Source organism: Humulus lupulus, chromosome X (genome assembly GCF_963169125.1).
Source record: "Humulus lupulus chromosome X, drHumLupu1.1, whole genome shotgun sequence".
In the NCBI taxonomy this organism is placed as follows: Eukaryota; Viridiplantae; Streptophyta; class Magnoliopsida; order Rosales; family Cannabaceae; genus Humulus; species Humulus lupulus.
The window spans coordinates 44,778,404-44,800,034 of record NC_084802.1 but is presented as its reverse complement, the minus strand read 5'-3'; the positions used below and the strand labels follow the sequence as shown (position 1 = coordinate 44,800,034).

The window sequence follows — 21,631 nt, the reverse complement described above, 5'->3', positions numbered from 1 at the left end:
GCTGCCATGTGCTTTTTCAACTTCGTACATGCTAGTCTTTATATCCTCCCATTCAAAATTAAAAAATAGGAGATTTATTATAGTACAAGTTTTGCAAATAGATGTCTTCGGCACTCTAGATAAGGTTTTAATAGGTACCCTTTTGTTGTTGTTGATGATAATAATGATGACGATGAGGCGACAAGCTGGGAGCAAAAAATTTGAACTCATAATTGCAATTCAGAACACTATAATGGAAATTCATGCAGGTAACCCCACATACAACCTCATGTGGAAATGTAAAGAAACACAAAAATAAAAATAAAATAAAATAAGCCTTCAAATCTCATATTCCATTGATTTTTACAGTGTATGTACAAGTTACAGTTGGATCATCATCGTCATCATGGAAACTTCAAGCATACTCTTTTTTTACTTTCTTTTTTTCTTTCATTTTGTTTCCCTCACATTTTCTCAACCTCCAATGAGCTTTTGCTGACCGGGGTGACATTTTCCAAAGTACTTAAAATTAGTTAAAAAAAAAAAAAATTTACACTATGAAACAAAAGCTAGCCTTTGCCTTAGACATTTGTATCACAAAATTTCCCGTCCATGCGATTTTGGACTGCTTTGACTGCAGCAACTCTGGCAGCCGTGGCAGCTCTGTTTGCAGCCATGACTGCCTTGTTCACTTGTTCATCCACCCGGCGAAGGTTAATGGCATTCTCTGCTGTCTTCCTAGCAGCCTGAGGTTTTACCATGCAAAGAAAACTACAAGAATCAGTATTAAACTTCACAAAACGACACCAATTATGCTCAAACGACAGTCATTCGAGGATACCTGAACTGCTCTAAGAACTGCATCAGTTAGTGGGGGTAACGAGTGCTTAAGCGTACCAGCATCCCATTCACCACATCTAGTATCACCATTCCTGAAACTATACATACCAAAGCCTTGCTTTCGACCTTCATGCCAAGACCCTTCATAACAATGGCCATTGGCAAAGTGATAGACCCCAAATCCATGAATTTTGTCCCCAAAATATTCTCCTGCATATCTATCTCCATTTCTGAAACCAAAAGGAAAACAATTATTAATTTCAGATTCCTTCTCTCCATACATAGATTATTAACAAGGCAAAATGAGCTTCTAGTAAAACCACTTGGACAGAGGACAAATAGGATCGAGATGATCAAGAAGAGAAGAGCATTGATATTTGAGCTAAAATGGAAGATTATTAACAACCAAACACTCAGGTTTAACCATTAATCCATAAAAGATAGTTTACCAAACCAAGAAAAAGGTGTATTGGTCTTTCAAGAATCAAAAACTTTAGGGGGGCTAAGGTTATAAATTAAAATTTTGATTTCTTTGTAGTACATAAAAAAAAGCAGGACATGGTATAATAGACTTTAAAAGGAAATAACCATTAAAACTAACGTTAGTACGTTCGCAGAACTCTCAGATTCTTACATGTAGATCCAATAATAATAATGATAAACGGAGAACAATACAATCATATAATATGAATTTAATGCTGTTTTATGCTCGTATAAGGAATCAAATTAAAACATAGGAAAATTCAGTTGAAGCCAAGTGCCAAGACCATATATCAAAACAACAATGAACCTCAAAACTCAAATAAAAAAAACGACAAGAATTAAGGGGAAAATAAACGAATTGGGAAAGTTGGAAATTCTATCAAAGATGGAAAATTGACCTGAAATGGTAACAGCCAAGGCCGTGTTTGACACCACACTTGAACTCCCCAATGAAACAGCTACCATCGGCACACGTTTGAACTCCAACGCCATGGCTCTGTCCGCTACACCACTCTCCGGCATAAGAATCCCCTGTATAGAACCTATAAACTCCATACCCATGCCTATGACCTTGCCTATACTGACCTTTGTACCGACTCCCTCTGGCCCAGTTCTCAATCCCATACCCATCGTATCTCCCATCGATCCAATCGCCCTCGTACCTTCCTTTCACAAAGAAATTGTAAACCCCACTCCCATTACTCCTCCCCTTATGAAACTCACCTTCGTAAAAATCTCCATTACTGTAAAACTCGACCCCTTCTCGAATAATCCGCCTCTCTTTTGGCGCCTTATTGGCGTTCGAATCGCCGATGAACCACTGGACCGGAGTCGTCGCCGCATTGTTCTTGGAGAATCCGAGCCGCTTCGCATTCTCCTCACACGAGTGCTTAATAATCGAAAAGCTATGGTGAATCAAACTCTTGTTCTTGCTTGCCAAGAAGAGCGTCAAGGCCACGAAAATAAGAGCCAGGAGAAGATTCTCGGAGGTGGAAATCTCTTCCCTTCTGAGATAGAAGAAGAAGAAGAAAAATAAGGTCAAGAGGGATAGCGCGGCCATGGCGAGAAAATGTTGGGTGAGCCGGCTAGGCCCGGTTCGCTGGGTCGAACTAGACCGGACCGGTTTCTTGTTCTTGGGCTTCTCCTCCTCCTCGTCCATGGCAGCGATGACGTCCTCCTCGGCGACCGATGAGAGGCTGTGAATGGACGATCGGATGGTCGGAGACGACCGGAGGAGCGAAGATTGGGTTCTTGTAAGCTTCGACTGACTCATCTGACCGTCCATTACTAATAACAGTAGTGAAATCTCCGCCGTCCGATTTTCTTACTTTGATTCTCTTTTAACTATTTTTCTTTAGTTAAGCCCTTCTGTAACGAGAGATTCTTATCACTAGCGTCGTCGCTCTAAGCTCCTCAGGAGACATCTCAGGCGGCGCAGGACAAGCAGTGTTTCCCCGGCGCACGTTAGCACGACTTAAAACGCACAAAAAAAACAATTAAATGCTCAAAATACGGGGAGTCCTGTAGAGGGAGAAAGGAGAAGAAATAGACAGAAGAGAAGAGAGAGATACTGAGATCTGTGAGAGAAAGTGGCCCAGGTTTAATTATTATATTTATCGTGAAATTAGGGAGAGAGGCGGGGATTTAATCAGGACCGTCCGATAGAAATTGAAGGGTGGGATTCAATTTAGTTTTCACCGGCGTTGATTTCACAAAGACAAAATATGGCCGTTGATCTAGAATCCGCACCTTTTCGCTTTACTGTTCAGAGCGGCACGTGCCATGATCAACTTTTTTTTTTTTTTTTTTTTATGATGATGGTAAGTGGTAAACTGGTGGTAAGGTCTTAGATAGGATCAAGGGTCCCATCACCGTCCGTTTGGGACGAACCAACGGCAGTCAAAGGTCGTTCTCACCCATAATGGGGCCCACCAAATGCTCCGAAAGGCAAACACCAAATTATACGCCTTTTAATTACTAATTACCAAATTGTTTTGTACGCCCCACTCCACAAATCCGTATTATGTCTCGTGTTACTGTGAAGAAGACTTTGGTTTTTGTGTATGCCTCTTATTGATTTACTTTTCTGGACGGTTTTATTTTAAAGAAAAATTATTATTTTCTATTAGGTAACTAGTACTTGGGTCTCAGCTTTGTTATTTGTATCACTTCAATCCCTAATATTTTTTTTTTAGCAATTATATCTTAATATTTATATTTTGGCTCACATAATATTATATTTTATTAAATAAAACCTAATTTATAAGGGTAAAGTGATATTTTTAATTAAAAAAAAAAAGGAAGCACCCATTTATTTTTTCTTTTTAACTAAATTAATTAATTAATTGTTATCTAATATATTATTTTGGTCAATTGACCTAATATTATAATCAAATATTAAAAATTTATTTTCTATTATATCTCTAAAATATTTAATATCACTTATATATTAATTAATTTATTATTTTTAATAAAAAAAAGTTATATACTTTAAAGTTTGAAAGCATTAAATTTATTAATGGTGTTTCTATTTATAACATCATTTTTTTCTCATTATACACATTTCTATTTAAAGTGAAAATAATTTTTAACGACGAGTTTAAATAAAAATATGTGTAGTAAAAAAAAAAATGAAGTTATATATACCAACCCTGTTAATAAATTTCATGCTACTAAATTTTAAAATATGTAATTTTTTTTATTATATCTTAATATTTCAAGAATTTTTAAGTCAATTACTAAAATAATATATTTGGTAATAATTAATTGATTAAGAAGGTTTAAAAAGAAAAAAAAATAGGTGCTATGTCTTTTTTATTTTATTTTTTTGTTAAAATTTGATCTTATTCTTATAAATTAGAATTTATTTAATAAAATATAATTTTGAGGACATTGTGAACCGAGCCTAAAAGTAAAGGTTGAGATCTAATTACTACAAAATAAAGATTAAGAACATAAGTGATACAAGTGGTAAAACTTGTGGACACAATTGCTATTTACCTTTTTCTCTTTTAGGATCTTGAATAGGGAAAAAGTTTCTTGTGGAAGATTTAATCTTTTTGTTTGTTTTGAATTATTTAAATAGATAGATAGATGCTTGAGCAACTACATGAAATAAAGAATATAGAAGAAAACTAGGGAGAAGAAGTGATATATATATATATATATACTAGATATAAGTAACGTGCATGTTATCCAAAAAATTGGCGTAGATGACGTGGCAAGTGATTCTCGGACACGTGGCTGACACTTGGAAGAACTCTGCTAGGATATCGACCAGAAGACAAATTATAAGCAGTAGGCAGCCGAAGCTTACCTGCGACCAGCTTGGTCGCAGGTTCCGCATGCTTCATGATGTTTCTATAAAGATCTTGGTAAATCCCGAAATTGACTCCCACAATCTCCTGAGTATCCGATTATTTAGGAGAGAATATTTATAACAAATTCATGTAATCCCCCTTGAGCCTATAAATATAGAAAGATAGCTCAAGGAGGAGACTTTTGGCTTTTGAATTATTGGAGACTAGAGTAATTCTATTTGAGATATTGTATTGTTCTTCAGAGGTTGGTGAAACTCATTGAACCCTAGTTCTTTGATCACTCCTTTTGTTCTTATATCAATAACAATCTAAGTGGACGTAGGTTATTACCAGATCCTGGGGCCGAACCACTATAAAATATCGTGTTCTTATTATTTTCGTCATCACGTTCTTTTCAACGCATTCATCCACGTCAAGCGTATTTTGACTCCGTGTCAGTTGCCCAAAATCAGGGTCAACATTCTGGTGCTTTCGTTGAGAGCTTGATATATCACCGTTGAGAAAACCAATGGCGAAAACTGCAAGGAAAACTAGACAGGCTGCCGCCGCTGCACCATCAAACCCGCCTCCTCCTCCTCCTCCTCCTGCAAGCGTGGCTGAGGATGAGCCACATTTGGATTTTGAGGAGGAAGAAATGGATGACGCGATGCTAAAAAGTACTCTGGGGGCGTTGCACGAAGAGCTGGCCAATTTGAGAGCTAGCCAAGAAAGTGCTGCCGAAATCATGGCGCGGCAGCAGCAAGAGATTGAACGGCAGCGCGTGGAGTTAAGTGAGAGGCAGGCGGAGATGGACTGTCGCCAGAGCGAAACCATGGCAGCCCTCGAGGCAGCCTTGCAATTGGCTAGGAATCAGGCCGCACCTGCCTCGCAGCCTGATCAACCCACGAATGGCCCACCCCACAGGGGTCCCAATCCTAGTCCGCCTATCCAACCCTCGAGCCCACAAAGGCCCGAGCAGCCACCAGCGCCTCAGGACGATGTCCCTCTAGGAGACCCTGAGACACAACCTCCTTCCCAAGCTGGTCGTGGCAATCCCCCGCAGCAGAGGCAGAATAGGACCGAGCATCAGCCTCGTAGTCCTAGACGCCATAGGGACGACGAGCCAAACCTTCCGAACAGAGGTCAGTATCCTCCTGGTAACAGGAGGAACTCGGAGTTAGGCTCTGTGGTCCGAGGTCCCCCACGGCATGATAATGCACGGGGACCTAACGAATAATGTAGGCCACCCTCTAACGCTCGGGACGTTTCAGCCCGGGAAGGAAATCGAGGGAACAATCGATCCCACCATAGCCAATCAAGATTCAGAGATGGCCATGGTTATAATGAGGCCGACTCAGGAAAAGGGAATGCCGGTCGGAGGAATGAAGAAAGAGGTGGAGGCAGGAGCCAGATACCTCAAGACGACCAACCCAACAAGCGGGACGCTGGGGGGCAGCCCAGGCAAAATAACGTCTTCAACCGGCTCGGAGCTAGCGAGCAGCGGAGAAGAGACGAGGATTTGAGAGCTGTGCTCAATGATCGCCGTGAGCAACATGGCGAGAACATCCCCCAGCAACAAAGGTCACAGCGATTCCTGTCGCGGTACAGGCCCAGATATATGCCCTCAACCAGGCAGTGCAACAGCTGGTCGGGGGAAGAACATCTTACATCGATCATGACAGGAGGAAAGGCACTCCTTTCATCCAGAGGATAGCTATGGCAGAAACTCCTAGCAAGTTTAAAATGCCTACGCTTCCGAACTTTGATGGATACAGTGACCCGGTATCTCACGTCAATAAGTTTGAGATACAAATGGACATTCAGAAAGTGTCCGAAGATGCTCGGTGCAGGATCTTCCCTGCAACACTTTCTGATGTCGCGCAGGAATGGTTTTTTAAGTTCCCTCCTGCAAGCATAGTTTCCTGGGAGATGTTCGTAAAGGAGTTTTACGGACAGTTTTACGCAGGTCGTGTGCATCCGACCGAGGCAAACCAGCTGGTTGAATTACGCCAGCAGGATGGAGAATCGCTTAAGGACTACATCCAGCGCTTTATACGAGCAGCCGCTGGAGCAAAAACGGTGGGGGACGAAGGCAAAATGATGGTCATAACCGCAGGGGTTAGGCGTCGCACCCCTCTCTGGAAGAGCCTCCGAAAATATGGAGTCAGAACTACCCAAGAATTCTTGGACCGGGCTTATCGTTACATCAAGCTCGAAGATGCCATTGCCGATGATGGAAAGCCTCCAGGCAAGGATAAGAAGGCTGCCGAGCCCGCCAAAGCCGCCAATGGGTCTAAACCTAACGACAACGGCAACGGGAACGGTAACGGCAATGGCAAGAATGGTGGAAAATGGCCACACAATGAGCCTTCCACCTCCGGCAATAAACGAGCCAAGGGTAACTGTTACGAACCTCGGTTCACTAACTACACTGCCCTAGTTGAGTCTCGAGGAGAGGTCTATCAGGCCACGAATTCCAGTGTGCCTTATAAGAAGCCTGCCCCCATTCGAAAGGATATTTCGAAAAGAGATACAACCAAGTTCTGTCGTTATCATAACGACTACGGACATGACACCAACGAATGCAACCAGCTGAAGGATGAAATCGAGTTCCTTATTAGACAAGGACACTTGAGAAGATACGTACGGGCCTCGGGAAATTCCTAACGAGAAGCTCCAGGTGGCAACAAGCAAGCGCCCACACGCCAACACTCGCCACCTTTGCAACCTGCCCCTGTGACTGGCACACTGTTAACCATTTGTGGAGGCCCGCACCTCGCGGGAAATAGTGAAAAGGCCAGGGAACGATACGCTCGGACTCTGCGCCACGACCAGGACATCGAGATGATGACTGTGGAGGACCGCGCACCAAAAAAGGCTCGGTCAGAAGAGGGTGAAATAACCTTCTCTGATAGCGATGCCCAACATGTCTGGTTCCCACATTCCGATCTGCTGGTCGTGGATATCCAAATGGCCAACATGATGGTGAAGAGAGTACTGGTCGATACAGGAAGTTCGGTGAATATCCTGTATAAGTCTTCGCTAGAACGCATGAAGTTGTCCGTTAAGGACCTGGAGCCTTGCAACCAGACAATATACGGCTTCTCTGGTGAGGGACTCGCCCCCACATGATCAATCAGACTACCAGTGACGATAGGTACAACGCCTGCTACCAGGACATTACTCGCTACTTTTATAGTAGTTGATTGTCCTTCGGCGTACAATGCCGTCATTGGGAGACCTATACTGGTTGATCTACGGGTCGTCACCTCTATGTGGCACTTAGCCATGAAATTCCCGACAGACGCAGGGGTAGGACGCGTATTGGGAAACCAGAGGGAGGCCAGAGAGTGCTACAATGCCTCAGTCACGAAGGCGAAAAAGGGAACATCAAAGAGCACTACCTCAGATAGGTTGCAGATGGCAATTGATACACAAGCCCAATCCGGTGATGAAGTCACCAAATAGGGCGCTGCCCAAAGTGAGGATAGAGATCTAGATCCTCGCTTTGGGGATTTTTAAGAGAGCGTTGGACCCGTCGAGGACCTGGAAGAGGTCCAACTCGACGAAAAAGACCCGACCAGAGTCGTAAAGGTCGGGGAAAACCTAGAACCAACCACGAAGCATGCACTGGTGGAATTTTTGTGGAAGAACCAGGGAGTCTTTGCCTGGTCGCACAAAGACATGGTTGGGATAGACCCTGCAGTTATCAGCCATGTCCTGAACATAGACAAGACCTTTCCACCCATACAACAAAAAAGAAGGCTGCTCGATAAGGATCGATCGAGAGCCTTAAAAGAAGAAGTTGAAAGGTTAAAGGAGAACGGGTTCATCAGGGTAGCGTTTTATCCATCGTGGGTCTCCAATCCGGTGCTGGTTCCCAAGCCTAACGGCAAATGGCGAACCTGTGTGGATTTTACAGACCTCAATAAAGCCTGCCCAAAGGATTGCTTCCCACTCCCGAGAATCGACCAGTTGTTCGATGCCACTGCAGGATATGAGATCCTCTCCTTCATGGATGCATTTTCGGGCTACAATCAGATTAGCATGCACCCCCCTGACGAGGATCACACCAGCTTTCGGACCGATACGGGATTATACTGTTATAAAGTAATGCCCTTCGGATTGAAAAACGCAGGTGCGACTTACCAGTGGTTAGTTAACCACATGTGTTAAAGAATTGATCGGAGTAAACATGGAGGTTTATGTGGACGACATGCTGGTAAAGTCTAAACAGGCGGAAGGACATGTGAAGGATTTAAAAGAATGTTTTAATGTATTGAACAAGTACAAGATGAAACTAAATCCTCTCAAATGCTCCTTCGGAGTTGGATCAGGGAAGTTTTTGGGGTTCATTGTAAATTCAAGAGGAATCGAGGCCAACCCCGACAAGATAAAAGCCCTGATCGACATGAAATCGCCGAAAAAGATCAAAGATGTACAAAGTTTAACCGGGAGGATTGCAGCCCTAAGTAGATTTATTTCGAAATCAACAGACAAATGCGTCCCTTTTTTCAATCTACTTAGGGGCAATAAGAAATTTGAATGGACAGGAGACTGCGAGCAAGCTTTTCAGGCCTTGAAAGCCCATATGGCACAGCCTCCCATTTTATCAAAGCCAATCGAAGGAGAAACTTTGTTCATTTACCTGGGGATCACTCCAGTTGCTGCTAGTGCGGTATTAGTACGAGAAGAAGAGGGCGTACAGAAAGCGGTTTACTATGTAAGCAAGAGGCTGATCGGGGCAGAACTGAGATATCCGCCCATCAAAAGGTTAGCATATTGCTTAATCCTAGCCTCAAGGAAGCTGCGCCCTTACTTCCAAGCCCATCCTATCACAGTATTAACCGACCAGCCCCTTCGGCAAGTCCTCCAAAAACCAGAGGCGGCTGGGCGCTTATTAAAATGGGCAGTCGAACTAGGGCAGTTTGATATCACATATTCATCGCGAGCAGTAGTAAAAGGACAAGTCTTGACTGATCTTATTGCAGAGTTCACCGAACTCCCAGACAGCGAGCAGTGCGAACAGCCTAGTGAGCCTGAGCCTCAAGATGAAGCTCCTTCGTGGAAGTTATTCATAGATGGATCGTCTAACGAATCTCACACAGGAGCGGGTGTGATATTGATAACACCAGAAGGGCATCGATTTCACTACGCCATTAGGTTCGACTTCACCGCATCAAATAATGAAGCCGAATACGAAGCACTCCTCGCTGGATTGAGAATGGCGAAAGACATGAGCATAAAGATGCTTGATATTTACAGTGATTCACAGCTGGTAGTGAATCAAGTTCTAGGGGAATATCAAGCACGAGGCTTAAAAATGGTGGCCTACTTGAATAAAACTAAAGACCTGCTAGCCCAGTTCACGAAGTATACCCTCCAGCAAATACCGCAGGATCAGAATTCGAACGCAGACGCCTTAGCCAAACTCACGAGCGCGAAAGATGCCGACACCTTGAACATTGTGCCAGTAGAAAGATTGAGTGAGCCAAGCATACAAGCAATTGAAGCCAGTATGGAAATCCGAATGGAGGATACATGGATGGCGCCTTACTTAGAGTATCTGACAAATGGTGTGCTACCGACAGATAGAAACAATGCCAGAACTCTTCAAAGGCAGGTTGCTAGGTACATATTGGTCGATGGTGTTATGTACCGAAGGGGATATTCCATGCCACTGCTCAGATGCATTACACCAGAAAAGGCTAAGGAACTAATGAAGGAAGTACATGAAGGCTTCTGCGGGGATCATGCTGGGGGGTAGAGTTTGGCAAAAAAGATTCTAAGGCAAGGCTACTTCTGGGCGACAATGAATGAAGATTCAATGGAGTTTGTACGAAAATGCAATAAATGTCAAAGGTTCTCCAAAATTCCACGAGCAGCTCTAAACGAGTTGAAACAGATGCAGAGCCCGTGGCCTTTTGCAGTATGGGGGATAGATTTGATTGGATCCCTGCCCACGGGAAAGGGCGGAGTGAAATACACAGTTGTGGCAGTTGACTACTTCACCAAATGGGTCGAAGTTGAACCACTCGCTACCATAACGACCAAGAAAGTTCTTGACTTTGTCATCAAGAGCATTGTTTGCCGATATGGTTTTCCCTGAAAGATTGTTTCAAACAACGGAACCCAATTTAACAACGACTTATTCACCGACTTCTGCGAAAGGCACGGGATTATCGAAAGCTTTTCTTCAGTTGCGCATCCACAAGAAAACGGGCAAGTAGAGGCCGTGAATAAAACTCTTAAGGACACCCTGAAGAAGAGGCTTGAGGACACTAAAGGAGCATGGCCAGAGCAGCTGCCTGAAGTCCTCTGGTCGTATAGAACGTCTCACCGAACAGCGACAGGTCATACCCCATTTTCCTTAGCCTACGGATATGAGGCCATGTTACCTGTCGAATTAGATCCCCCCTCACATTGACGCATAGCGTACGACCAGGACCAGAACAGCCAACTGATGATGGAGTCCCTAGACTCAATTGACGAAATATGGGAGAAAGCCCAACTCCGAGTTGCTGCTTACCAGCAAAAGGTCGCCCAGTACTTTAACTCAAAAGTAAAAGAAACGAAATTCAACGTCGGTGACTTAGTGCTACGACGAGTTTTCTTGAATACCCGCGACCCCACTGCTGGAGTACTCGGACCTAATTGGGAAGGACCTTACCAGATTGAAGAAGTCCTTCACCCAGGCACCTACAAACTTGCATGCCTAAACGGAGATCTCGTTCCACGTTATTGGAATGGAGAACACCTGCGCAAGTATTATCAGTAAACAGTCATTTTTAAAGGACTGGCTTGTGTTGACCGCGTTTTTGGCCAACGACGTGAGAACGTCTAAAATGATAAAACCTTCAAGAGAATTTAAACGACACAGACGGTTTAATAAAGAAAATAAAGAACACACAAGATTTTTATAGTGGTTCAGTCCCAATATGTTGGTAATAGCCTAATCCACTTAGAATTGTGATTATAGATCTGTACTCAAGATCAGATGGACTGAGCCAACTGAGTTTCTTCAGTACAGATTGCAAAAATACAAGAATTCTTTATGATACCAGCACTTTCTCTCTCTAGAAAACTCAGACCCAAAATTTCCCAAAAGTCTCAAAAGAAGCAGAAGAAGCCCCTTTCTGATCCCATAAGCCATATATTTATAGGCTTAGGATCATACATCTGATATCCCCTAGAATCGGGATATTTCATTATATTTATTATATTTAAATTACAAAAAATATTCAAAATGTAACAAAACCCCCAATTTGTGGGAAGAATGAGAGATTCCCGTGTGTGCCAAGACTGGTTCTTGTTGAAGCCGTTTCTGGGAATCTTGACTTAGTCCTCCTCTATCTGGTCAACCCATATCTCCTACTGACCATTCATGCAAGTGCTGGTCGGACACATGCATGCTGGACATATGCAAGTGCTGGTAGGACATGCACTTGCTGGTAGGACATGCATTTGTTGGTAGGACATGCATTTGCTGGTCGAATATGTGCATGGTGGTAGGACATGCACTCCTCTCGTCTAACATGGCACTCTCCTCTAGCATGCCATGTCTCTCCTCTAACATGGCACTCTCCTTTAGCATGCCATTTCTCTCTTTGGACAACCATGCACTTGCTGGACATATGCATAAGGACCAGACCTTTTGGACTCTCCTCGGACCAAATTCTTGGGGTCTCCTCGGACCACACCCTTGGGGTCTCCTTGGACCAAATTCTTGGGCTCTCCTCGGACCACACCCTTGGGGTCTCCTCGGACCACACCTTTGGGGTCTCCTCGGACCAAAATCTGACCGGGCACACCCTATCCCAAGTTCTCTCCTCGGGTGCACTTGTGCACTTGCTTGGACATGACACCTCTCAAGCAGTCAAAACTCTTCATCAGTCTACCGGGTCACTTTATCATAACTCTGAGGAGTCAATGTATTTATTGACTATTAATGTGTCTTTTACTGCCACTTGTCACCTCTATTGCCACGTCATCGATCTCCAATTTTTGGGGATAACAGCTTGTATTAAAATTTACTTTTTACAAGTTTTGAAAAAAGGGTTAGCCACGTTAAATGGCTAACGCTTATATATGTAAGATCCTTTTTAGGATCACTTGTAAAGACATGTTTAGTCCATTTTTAATACGAGATTATAAGGGACTGTGCGCAACCAGTCATTCTTGCCAACCTTTGTAAATTTATGTTTACAAGTATTTGTTCATTACGTGTGTTGTTTTGCTATAGTATAAGTATTACGTTTCCTACCAAGCAGTAATGTTCGAACAGGTCGTGGTCAAGGCAAGTGACCAAGGACCTAAAGCTCCTCGATCACTTGGGGGGCATATAAGGTACATCGATAGCAAAGCGTACCATGAGGTACGTAAACACATGAACAAAATAAGTGAAAGCATGCTAAGGTACTTAGAGTATTTTTCAAAATTTATATTTTGTTAAATCAAACCAAAGTACTATGCTAAGTTCGGTCATACAGACAGATGTTATGGTAAATGAAAATATTATAACATTATAATGCAGTCTTTTACACCGCAAGCATCACTGCTTGGATGTAACTGTTCAAATAAAAGGAAAGTTTGCTGCCCATGCAGCAAATTCAAAAAAGAAGAAGAAGAAAGATATATAGTCTTTACATCACGATCCGTAGGTCGTGTAATTAAAGAAAGAAAAAATAAAAAGTTCAAGAAGCATTAGGAGCAGGAGGGTCTTTATCAACATTCTGATTGGTCGTATCCTCAATGACTCCTCCTTCCTCTGCGCCAGCGATGCTTGGTGAGGCAGGGATCTTTGCTATTTCCTCTTCTTCAGCCAATCGAGCAATGCAGTGGGCCAACTCAGCATTCCTGACATCTTCTGAAAGGTAGTCAAAGTTGGCGCCCTGGTTGTGTTTCCAGAAGTCATAAAAACACCGAAGCGTCGCATTCTTGTACCTTTCCAGATCTTTGGCATTGGTAAGCTTCAGCTGCTCTATTTGGCTCTCAAGAACAGCTATGGCCTTGTCCTTGGCAAGAAGCTCCTCTTTGAGTCTCTTGCATTCGCGATATTGGACTCGGCTGGAATCTTGGTACTCCTCCCTCTATGTAATGCCCCAAATTTCCTAATAAGGTTTAGGACCTTGATTAGGAGGCCGGGAGGGCCATAATTGATTTATTGTATTATTAAATGATAATATGCATGTTTAGGTGTATTCAATATGCATGTGAATCCATTTGTGATTAATTGGGTGATTTTCATATTTTGGCCATTTCGGGCATTTTTGGCATATATGTGAAATGGGCGTGGTGCTTTGTTATTATTTGGTTATGCCAGGGTTACCCAGCACAAGACGATCCTAGGAGGTAAGCTAGTGGGAAAGTCACAACGGGATTTAAACTTGACTTGGAGTAAGTCAAGGGGTATTTAGAGCATTACTGGGTTATTGGGTAATGGGAATTAATATTTGGTGATAAATTGGGGGTTAGTAAGATCAGGGGGAAATTATGGAGGTTTTGACTATTTTGTCCCCGAGGGTGTTTTCGGGACCCCGAGCATTAGGATTTGGTTGAGGCTACTTAAGCTTGAAGTAACCTTTTAAAAGAATAAAAAGAACGTTATGTACGTTCTCTCTCCCTAAAGTTTCCTTTTCGTCTTCCGATCGCTTTTTCGAAGATAACTTGAGTTCTAGGACTCAGAATCAAGCGAGGATCGAGGCATAGCGATCCTAGGAAAGATTAGAAGCTTATTAGCCAAAGGATTTAGTTGGAAACAACTCAATTGGAGGTAATTCAAGTTTTAAGTTTTTAAAAGTTTTTAAGCTTGAATTGGATTTTGTGTTTTGATGTGTTTTTGGGTGATTTGAGACTTGGGTTTTATGGGTTTTGGATCATGGGGATGTTTGGGAACTTTGATTTTTGAGTTTGGAGATGTTTGGATATGTTTATGAAAGGATTTTAGATGAAGAAATGGAGGATTTTGGTTGGGTTCGAGGTTGAGCCGCGACTCAGTTCTTGGGCGCTGCGGCTCAAGCTTGAAGAAGTTGTTGGAATGGTGCTGATGGGCTATTTGAGCTGCGGCTCTATGAGGTAGAGCTGAGGCTCTAATTGCTGTTAGAGAGTATTTTTGGGCCTGATTTGGGTGGGGCTGCGGCTCTAATGGATGGGGCCGCAGCTCAAAAGAGGAAAAGTGACCAAAATGGGTGTTTAGTCATGGGAACTCAAACCTTAGGCCTCGGGATCATTCCTACTACCCGGATTAATGAGGATTGATGTCTTGGAGGCTAAGTTTTAGTTCAAGGGTTGATTTTAAAACTTGAACTCATTGGATCACCATTTGTGGTTGTGACTAGGTTATCACTAGAGGCTTGGAATCGGGATCGTGCTTGTGGCTCATTTGTTGGTAGCCTGTGCTTGGACCAAAGGTAAGAAAACTGCACCCCATATGTGACATGCATGGTTATGTTTGATGCATGTTGGATGTTTAAATGTAAACATTGATAGCATAATGAATGCTTGGCAATCTTGCCCATTTGCATAGGATTATTGTTGAGGCATGCTGGATGATTAAGTGCGATGCATGTGATGCACAAGAAACATGTGATTAGGGCATGCCATGAATGATGAATATGAGATTGGTCAGAGCTTGAGTCTCTGTGTTTGTGCATGATCATAATTATGCTAGCAACTGTTTAGTAAGCATGCTGAATGCCCTGTTCTTGGATAATTGGAATATGATACACATGGATGGCATTGCTTACTTGTGCATGGTACTGACTAATTAGTCAGGTTTGGCAAAGGTGCTAGTATCAACTGTGAAGCTGTGACTTAGTAGTCAGGTTCGGCAGTGGTACTGGGCACTGGTCACACAGGGCTGACTCGTTACTCAGAATTGGCAAAGGTGTTAGTATCAACTGTGAAGCTGTGACTCACTAGTCAGGTTCGGCAGTGGTACTGGGCACTGGTCACGTCGTGCTAACTCACTAGTCATGACAACCCTAGTGTGTTAGTGCAAGATGTGTCGATTGGACCTAATCGACCCTCTGCATTGAATGACTCAAAGAGCATTAATGCAGGACCAACCTCAAGTTCGATTAATGTAAACAAGCATTTATCTAGCCAAAGGCTAGTCATTTAGAGCCATTGCAGGAAAGCCTAGGTAACTGTGTTGTTACACGGCTATGGGCACTGGGCCCCTAGTGACTTGGTTGCCAGTCACTCAGTATGGTTTACTAGGACCTCAAAGTGATATTCACTCATCTGATCAGAGCTATGAGCTCTGTATGATCATTTTGATTATCATATACATGGCTTTGGGCACTGAGGCCCCAATGACTTGCTTGTTGGTCACTCAGCATGGTTTACCAGAACCTGATGAAGGATAGAGGCTTACCCAATAGCCAGCCTTCCATTTGAGTTAGTGACTTGCTTGTCAGTCACTCAGTATGGTTTACCAGAACCTGTTGAAGGTTAAGGGCTTACCCAACAGCCACCCTTCCATTTGAATTAGTGGCTCGCTTGTTGGTCACTCAGTATGGTTTACCAGAACCTCAAGTGTTGCGACACTCATCTGATTAGGACTGACTTGATAGTCCTCCAATCGGAAGGCCAGGACTTCTTGTCCTGGATACCCTAGCGTCTGTTTGAATTCATTTGCATGCTGAATAGAGCTATGAATGCTAGGCATGCCATATATGATTTGATATCATGATATGACTGTTTATGAGCATATGAGTTTTCTTGCTGGGCTTCGGCTCACGGGTGCTTTATGGTGCAAGTAAAGGAAAAAGGAAGCTGGACCATCCTTGAGTTGGAGAGCTTAGGTGATGACGTGTACATATGCAGCTGCTCGACCAATACTTGGGTGAGGTTTGAAAGTGGAACTAGGGCTGAACCCTGTTTTGCCGCTTAGAACGGCCTGTTGTAAACACTTTCGTGTAATAAACCCTGAAATTATATTTTTGGGATCCCAATGTATACAGTAAACGTTCTAGTGAAACGTTATACCTTAACCAAAGTTTTTAACCCCTAAATCGCTAATCACACCTAGTTACACGTTTATGGCCAAACGACTCAATTAACGAGTTTAGCACTATTTGCAATGTGCACTGTAGCGGTCCCTGGAGTTGGGGCGTTACACTCTGCTTCCTCAAGGCTGCCTTGGAAGCTTCAGCCTCCGCCAGCTTTGCCACCGCAGCATCCTTCTGCTAGGTGACCACCTCCAACTCCCCAGCATGCCTGGCTTCTGCAGCCTGAAGCTCCTCAGCAGCTTTCTCCTGGTACCTCTTGATGGCCTTTGCCCGAGCCTGGTCGATGGTAGCTTAGGCACGGGTACGAGCAGCAGTTTCAGTCAGCAAGGCCTGTAGATAAAGATAAAGTTAGAGTCTGTTGTCAAGAATAAAAGACGAAGGCCAAAGAGATAAGAAATGCTTATGCTGGCCATTTCGTTTAGGGCCCTGTTCAGAATTTGGTCGACCCTCATATTCTCTGCCTCAGCCATCGCATCCTTGCAGCGGTCATACCTCACGATGTGTGCAAGGCGGTCCTTGGCTGCTCGCAAGGCGCGATTCGAAAGTTTGGCTCCAAGAGCTTCGTAGGCTGAGGTTGTTCTTTCGCGGCCGCAGGTGGAGGATTCGTCGCAGCAAGCGGGGTTTCCTTCTCAACAGGAACCGAAGGCTGGGCAGAAGTTTGCCCAGTTGGCACGTCCTTGGAAGGATCTTTTGTTCGACCCTTCTTGGCAGGAGGTCCTTGACTCGATTCGCCGTTATGCCTCCTGGACGTCTTTCCCCGAACCAGAGGGACCTCTACCTCCTCCTCAATTTGATATAAATCGAAGACGTTGGGAGTGGCCATATCTGCGTACAAATAAACATATGCAAATGATAAGATCAAGGCGGATAAAAACTCTTGATAAAACAGGAAAGAGGTCACAAAGTTTAATACCCGAGCTACAACTACTGGTCGCTATACTATTGACTCTATTAGTCACACACTCACTATCTGACATGAAGAAGTCTGGCCCTAGATTTGGAGTATACGTAATGGTTCCCTCCCCGTCAAATAGGTGATAGGGAATTGGCAAGCTATTTAAAAGCGAAATAACTGTACCATTTTCATCGGAGGATTCACCCAAGTCCACAACAGATTCTGTTGCCTTTTGTTTCCCCTTGCCTTGGGGTGCAGAAGGCCTTTCTGCGGAAGGATTGCCTGTGGGTTCCCTGATTGTAACCCCCGTCGGCCTCCTTCGTGGAGGGGACGCAGGGGGTTGCTGCTCGAGATCCCCCTCGGCAGTGGCATCTGCTACCACAGGTCCTCTTGTTTCATGGCGAGGAGCCAGGAGGCCGGATAGCCTCAGATTTTCATCAGTGACCAGGGACTTGACGCTTTTTTCTGCGTCTGTCATCCTGGCCAGTGCGGTGGACCTCAACACCATGTCTGGTGTTGGGGTCGGACGTAACCATGGTCCTGAAAGACAAAGTGTACTTTAAGAAACATGAAGGAAAATTCGTTGATGAAAAGTATCGACCAGTAGAAACAACACTTACCTCCTCGAGCGAAGGCCAGATTGTTAGTGGTCATGTTTGGCGTAAGGAAGTACTCCTTGCTGTACTGCCCCACGTTAGATATATGTGTGGTATCACTCAGGAACGTCCGGCTCGTCTCCTGGTGACAAAGATGGAAGAAGCCCGTCCCATACTGTTGGGGGTTGGACTTGAGGTCGAAGAGATAATTGACCTCATGGGGGGTAGGTTTTGGCCATTTCCTAAGTTTGTACAGGATATAGAGTGCGACCAGCATTCTATATCCATTTGGAGTAATTTGGAAGGGGGCGACACCAAAATAGTTGGCCACCCCCTGATAAAAGGGATGTAGAGGGAGGATAGCCCCCCTCTATGTGATACCTAGACCAAGCACTGTATACACCTCCGGGAAGGTTAGCCCTTTGGTCTGCAGCTCGAATTTTGAGATTAACCCCTATAAGAGGATACTTCCTACGGTAGTTGGCAAGCATCTGAGGAGTCACTTGGCTGGTCGGGGAGAGATACCACTCGACATTAGGAAGGTTTTGATGACGAGGGCGGGCTCTGACTTGGATATTAGGGTCAAGGGCGACATTTTCTCGACCACTGGTCGAAGGAACCTTAGCCTGTGAATCAGGCTGGGCAGGAGAGTTTGGGCTATTTTCGGAGTCAGGTCTTTTCTTGCCTAAAGACTTAGAACGAGCCATTTGAGGGGGTGATGGATGAGGTCTAGGAGAAGATCGTGAAAAAGGGATCTCTTGAACTCTGTCGGTCGGTTGTTCTTCGCCTTCGAGCAACTGGGCAAGAAGATCGTCGTCGATGGGCCGTTCACCTCCCCACAAATCTGGCATTAAAATCTGCAAACAGAAGAATGGGGAGGTGAGGATAGAGAATTTTTGAGACTTTTTAGAATAACGCTGGTCGAGTATAAAAGTTAGGCTTTTATACAGCAACATTCTAACAAAAAGCTAAAATTTTCCACGCGAACAGTTTGAGAAACAGATAAAAGGGTGAAAGCAAAAAGTTTTCATAAAAGCTTTTTCAACTCCCCTTAGGGCGGGAAAAACCTATTTTTTTTCGGCTGGCCTAAAAATCGAACTTTTACTTCGGTTTTACGTCCTAAAAAGTATGATCTCAACTATCAAACTAACTCGTAACTTTTTTCACCTACAAGATATTCTACTGACAAGCCTCTCAACCTAGAAGTAGATAAACTCAACAGTCAACATACAGAAACATGCATTACAAAAATATAAAACATAAAGGTTCCAAGACTTACCTGGAATAAGGTCTTGGAGGTTAGTAAGGGTTTTCGGAGATCAGGGAATTCTCAGGCTGAGTCTTGAGAACGCAGAAGGACGGTCTCCAGAAGAAAATGGAAGCTCTGGTTTTAGGGTTTCTTGAAAGAGTAATGGCGTGCGTAAAAAGAAAAAGAGAACTTCGGAGATGTTATATATAAGTTTTGTCTGTGGCATTAAAAGGGATTAATCAACAGCTTCCCCTTTTTCGAAGTATGGGGAAACGAGATAGCCGTCGAATTATTAATGGGGAAGCGAAAAGTCATGATTAGACAAGAGTAGGTTGCTTTTTCCAAGAACACACAAAGGGTTCTGACACGTATGGCGGGGTCACCGAAGGGTCGTTTCCTCAAAAGTTTATTTATTGTTCGTAATAAATAAACTTGGGGGGCAAATGTTATCCAAAAAATTGGCGTAGATGACGTGACAAGTGATTCTCGGACACGTGGCTGACACTTGGAAGAACTCTGCTAGGATATCGACCAGAAGACAAATTATAAGCAGTAGGCAGCCGAAGCTTACCTGCGACCAACTTGGTCGCAGGTTTCGCATGCTTCATGATGTTTCTATAAAGATCTTGGTAAATCCCGAAATTGACTCCCACAATCTCCTGAGTATCCGATTATTTGGGAGAGAATATCTGTAACAAATTCATGTAATCCCCCTTGAGCCTATAAATAGAGAAAGATAGCTCAAGGAGGGGACTTTTGGCTTTTGAATTATTAGAGACTAGAGTAATTCTATTTGAGATATTGTATTGTTCTTCAAAGGTTGATGAAACTCATTGAACCCTAGTTCTTTCATCACTCCTTTTGTTCTTATATCAATAACAATCTAAGTGGACGTAGGTTATTACCAGATCCTGGGGCCGAACCACTATAAAATATCGTGTTCTTATTATTTTCGTTATCACGTTCTTTTCAACGCATTCATCCACGTCAAGCGTATTTTTGACTCCGTGTCAGTTGCCCAAAATCAGGGTCAACAGTGCAATATGCACGTTTGCTTAGTTTTATTTATAGAGTTTATTAATTATTTTTATTAAATTTATATTAATGTCATATAAATTTTGAAATAAATATACTATTTTAAGTAAATAATTTATTTAGTTTTGTTTAAGTTTATGTTTGTTCTAGCTTTTAAATTTGGGAGTGACAAGAAAATATTATATATTATATATTTAATATAATATTAAATATTATATGTGGGTTTTAAATTTAAGTTTCTTGCTAGTTTAAAAAAAAAAAGCAATTTGTTGCTAATTCATAGTAGATTATATTATAGGTTTAATATGATATTATTCTAATAAGTGAGTTTAAGTTTAATTAAATTTTATTTAAATTATAAAACATATGATTTTATTATTTTTATATAATTATCATTGTAAAATATCTCAAAAATATCATATTTTAATTTGTTTAATTATTTATGATTTTTAAATGATTATTATTGTAAAATATCTAAAAACATATCATATTTTAATTTTTTAATTATTTATTATTTTTAAATAATTATTATTGTAAAATATCTAAAAAATATAATATTTTAATTATTTATTTTATTTTATTTAAGTTTAAGTGTTTACAAACTATTGTTAAATATAATAATATTCTATTAAAGTTAACATTAAAAAAATAAAAAACCGTTAAAACAAAAAATTTCCGTTATCTACACACTTATTATATAGAAGAGATATATTTATACAAAATAGTATTATAACTACGTAATGTTGCCATTGTTGTTTTGAATAAGCTAATCGGCAGCAAGACCTTACCAAAAGTTATATATTTATTTAAACAAGCATTTTTTTAAAGCAGAACTCCTAAGTATGATTTTAAACAAATATCGCACAAACTAAATAAAAAAAATGAAACAGTTTTTTTTTATGAAAATACAAATCTCAATTAAAGTAGATATTTAAAAAATCGTAAATAAAAATTGAAAAAATTAGGCTTGTGACTAAAGTTACAAGTTAAAGTCAAGACCAATCAAAGGGGTTGGCCCAAGCCCAACTAACACTCACAAATTGGACCAATGCTTTATAGTCCAATTACAATAGAGGAAATTGCACCATATATGTAATTTTTTCTTAAACTTTGAAAAATATGACATTTTTTTCCTAAGATTTTTATGGCATATTTTTTTTTGTTTATTTTTTATGGGAGTTTTTTTCCATATGTTTATAAAATTTTATTTGTATACCATATTTAATCTTTTACATTTTTAG

At 42.2% G+C, this 21,631-nt stretch overlaps 1 protein-coding gene across 1 annotated transcript; it reads right to left on the bottom strand.

The window, feature by feature from the left end:
• Nucleotides 1-306: 306 nt before the first annotated feature.
• Nucleotides 307-2,883, bottom strand: LOC133803512 (phosphatidylinositol 4-phosphate 5-kinase 5-like). The gene is made up of 3 exons (XM_062241583.1): nt 1,701-2,883; nt 821-1,049; nt 307-725 (listed from the first exon to the last, which is right to left on the bottom strand). The coding sequence occupies exons 1-3, from the start codon at nt 2,585-2,587 to the stop codon at nt 561-563; spliced, it is 1,281 nt and encodes a 426-aa protein (XP_062097567.1). The 5' UTR covers nt 2,588-2,883; the 3' UTR covers nt 307-560.
• Nucleotides 2,884-21,631: the final 18,748 nt, after the last annotated feature.

Excerpts from the sequence above, each read along its gene's own strand:
- LOC133803512 (XM_062241583.1), bottom strand. The coding sequence starts at position 2,587 with ATGGACGGTCAGATGAGTCAGTCGAAGCTTACAAGAACCCAATCTTCG. Across the intron at positions 1,050-1,700 it reads CTTGGCTGTTACCATTTCAG|AAATGGAGATAGATATGCAG; the intron begins GTCAATTTTCCA and ends TTTTGGTTTCAG. Across the intron at positions 726-820 it reads CAGTTCTTAGAGCAGTTCAG|GCTGCTAGGAAGACAGCAGA; the intron begins GTATCCTCGAAT and ends GTAAAACCTCAG.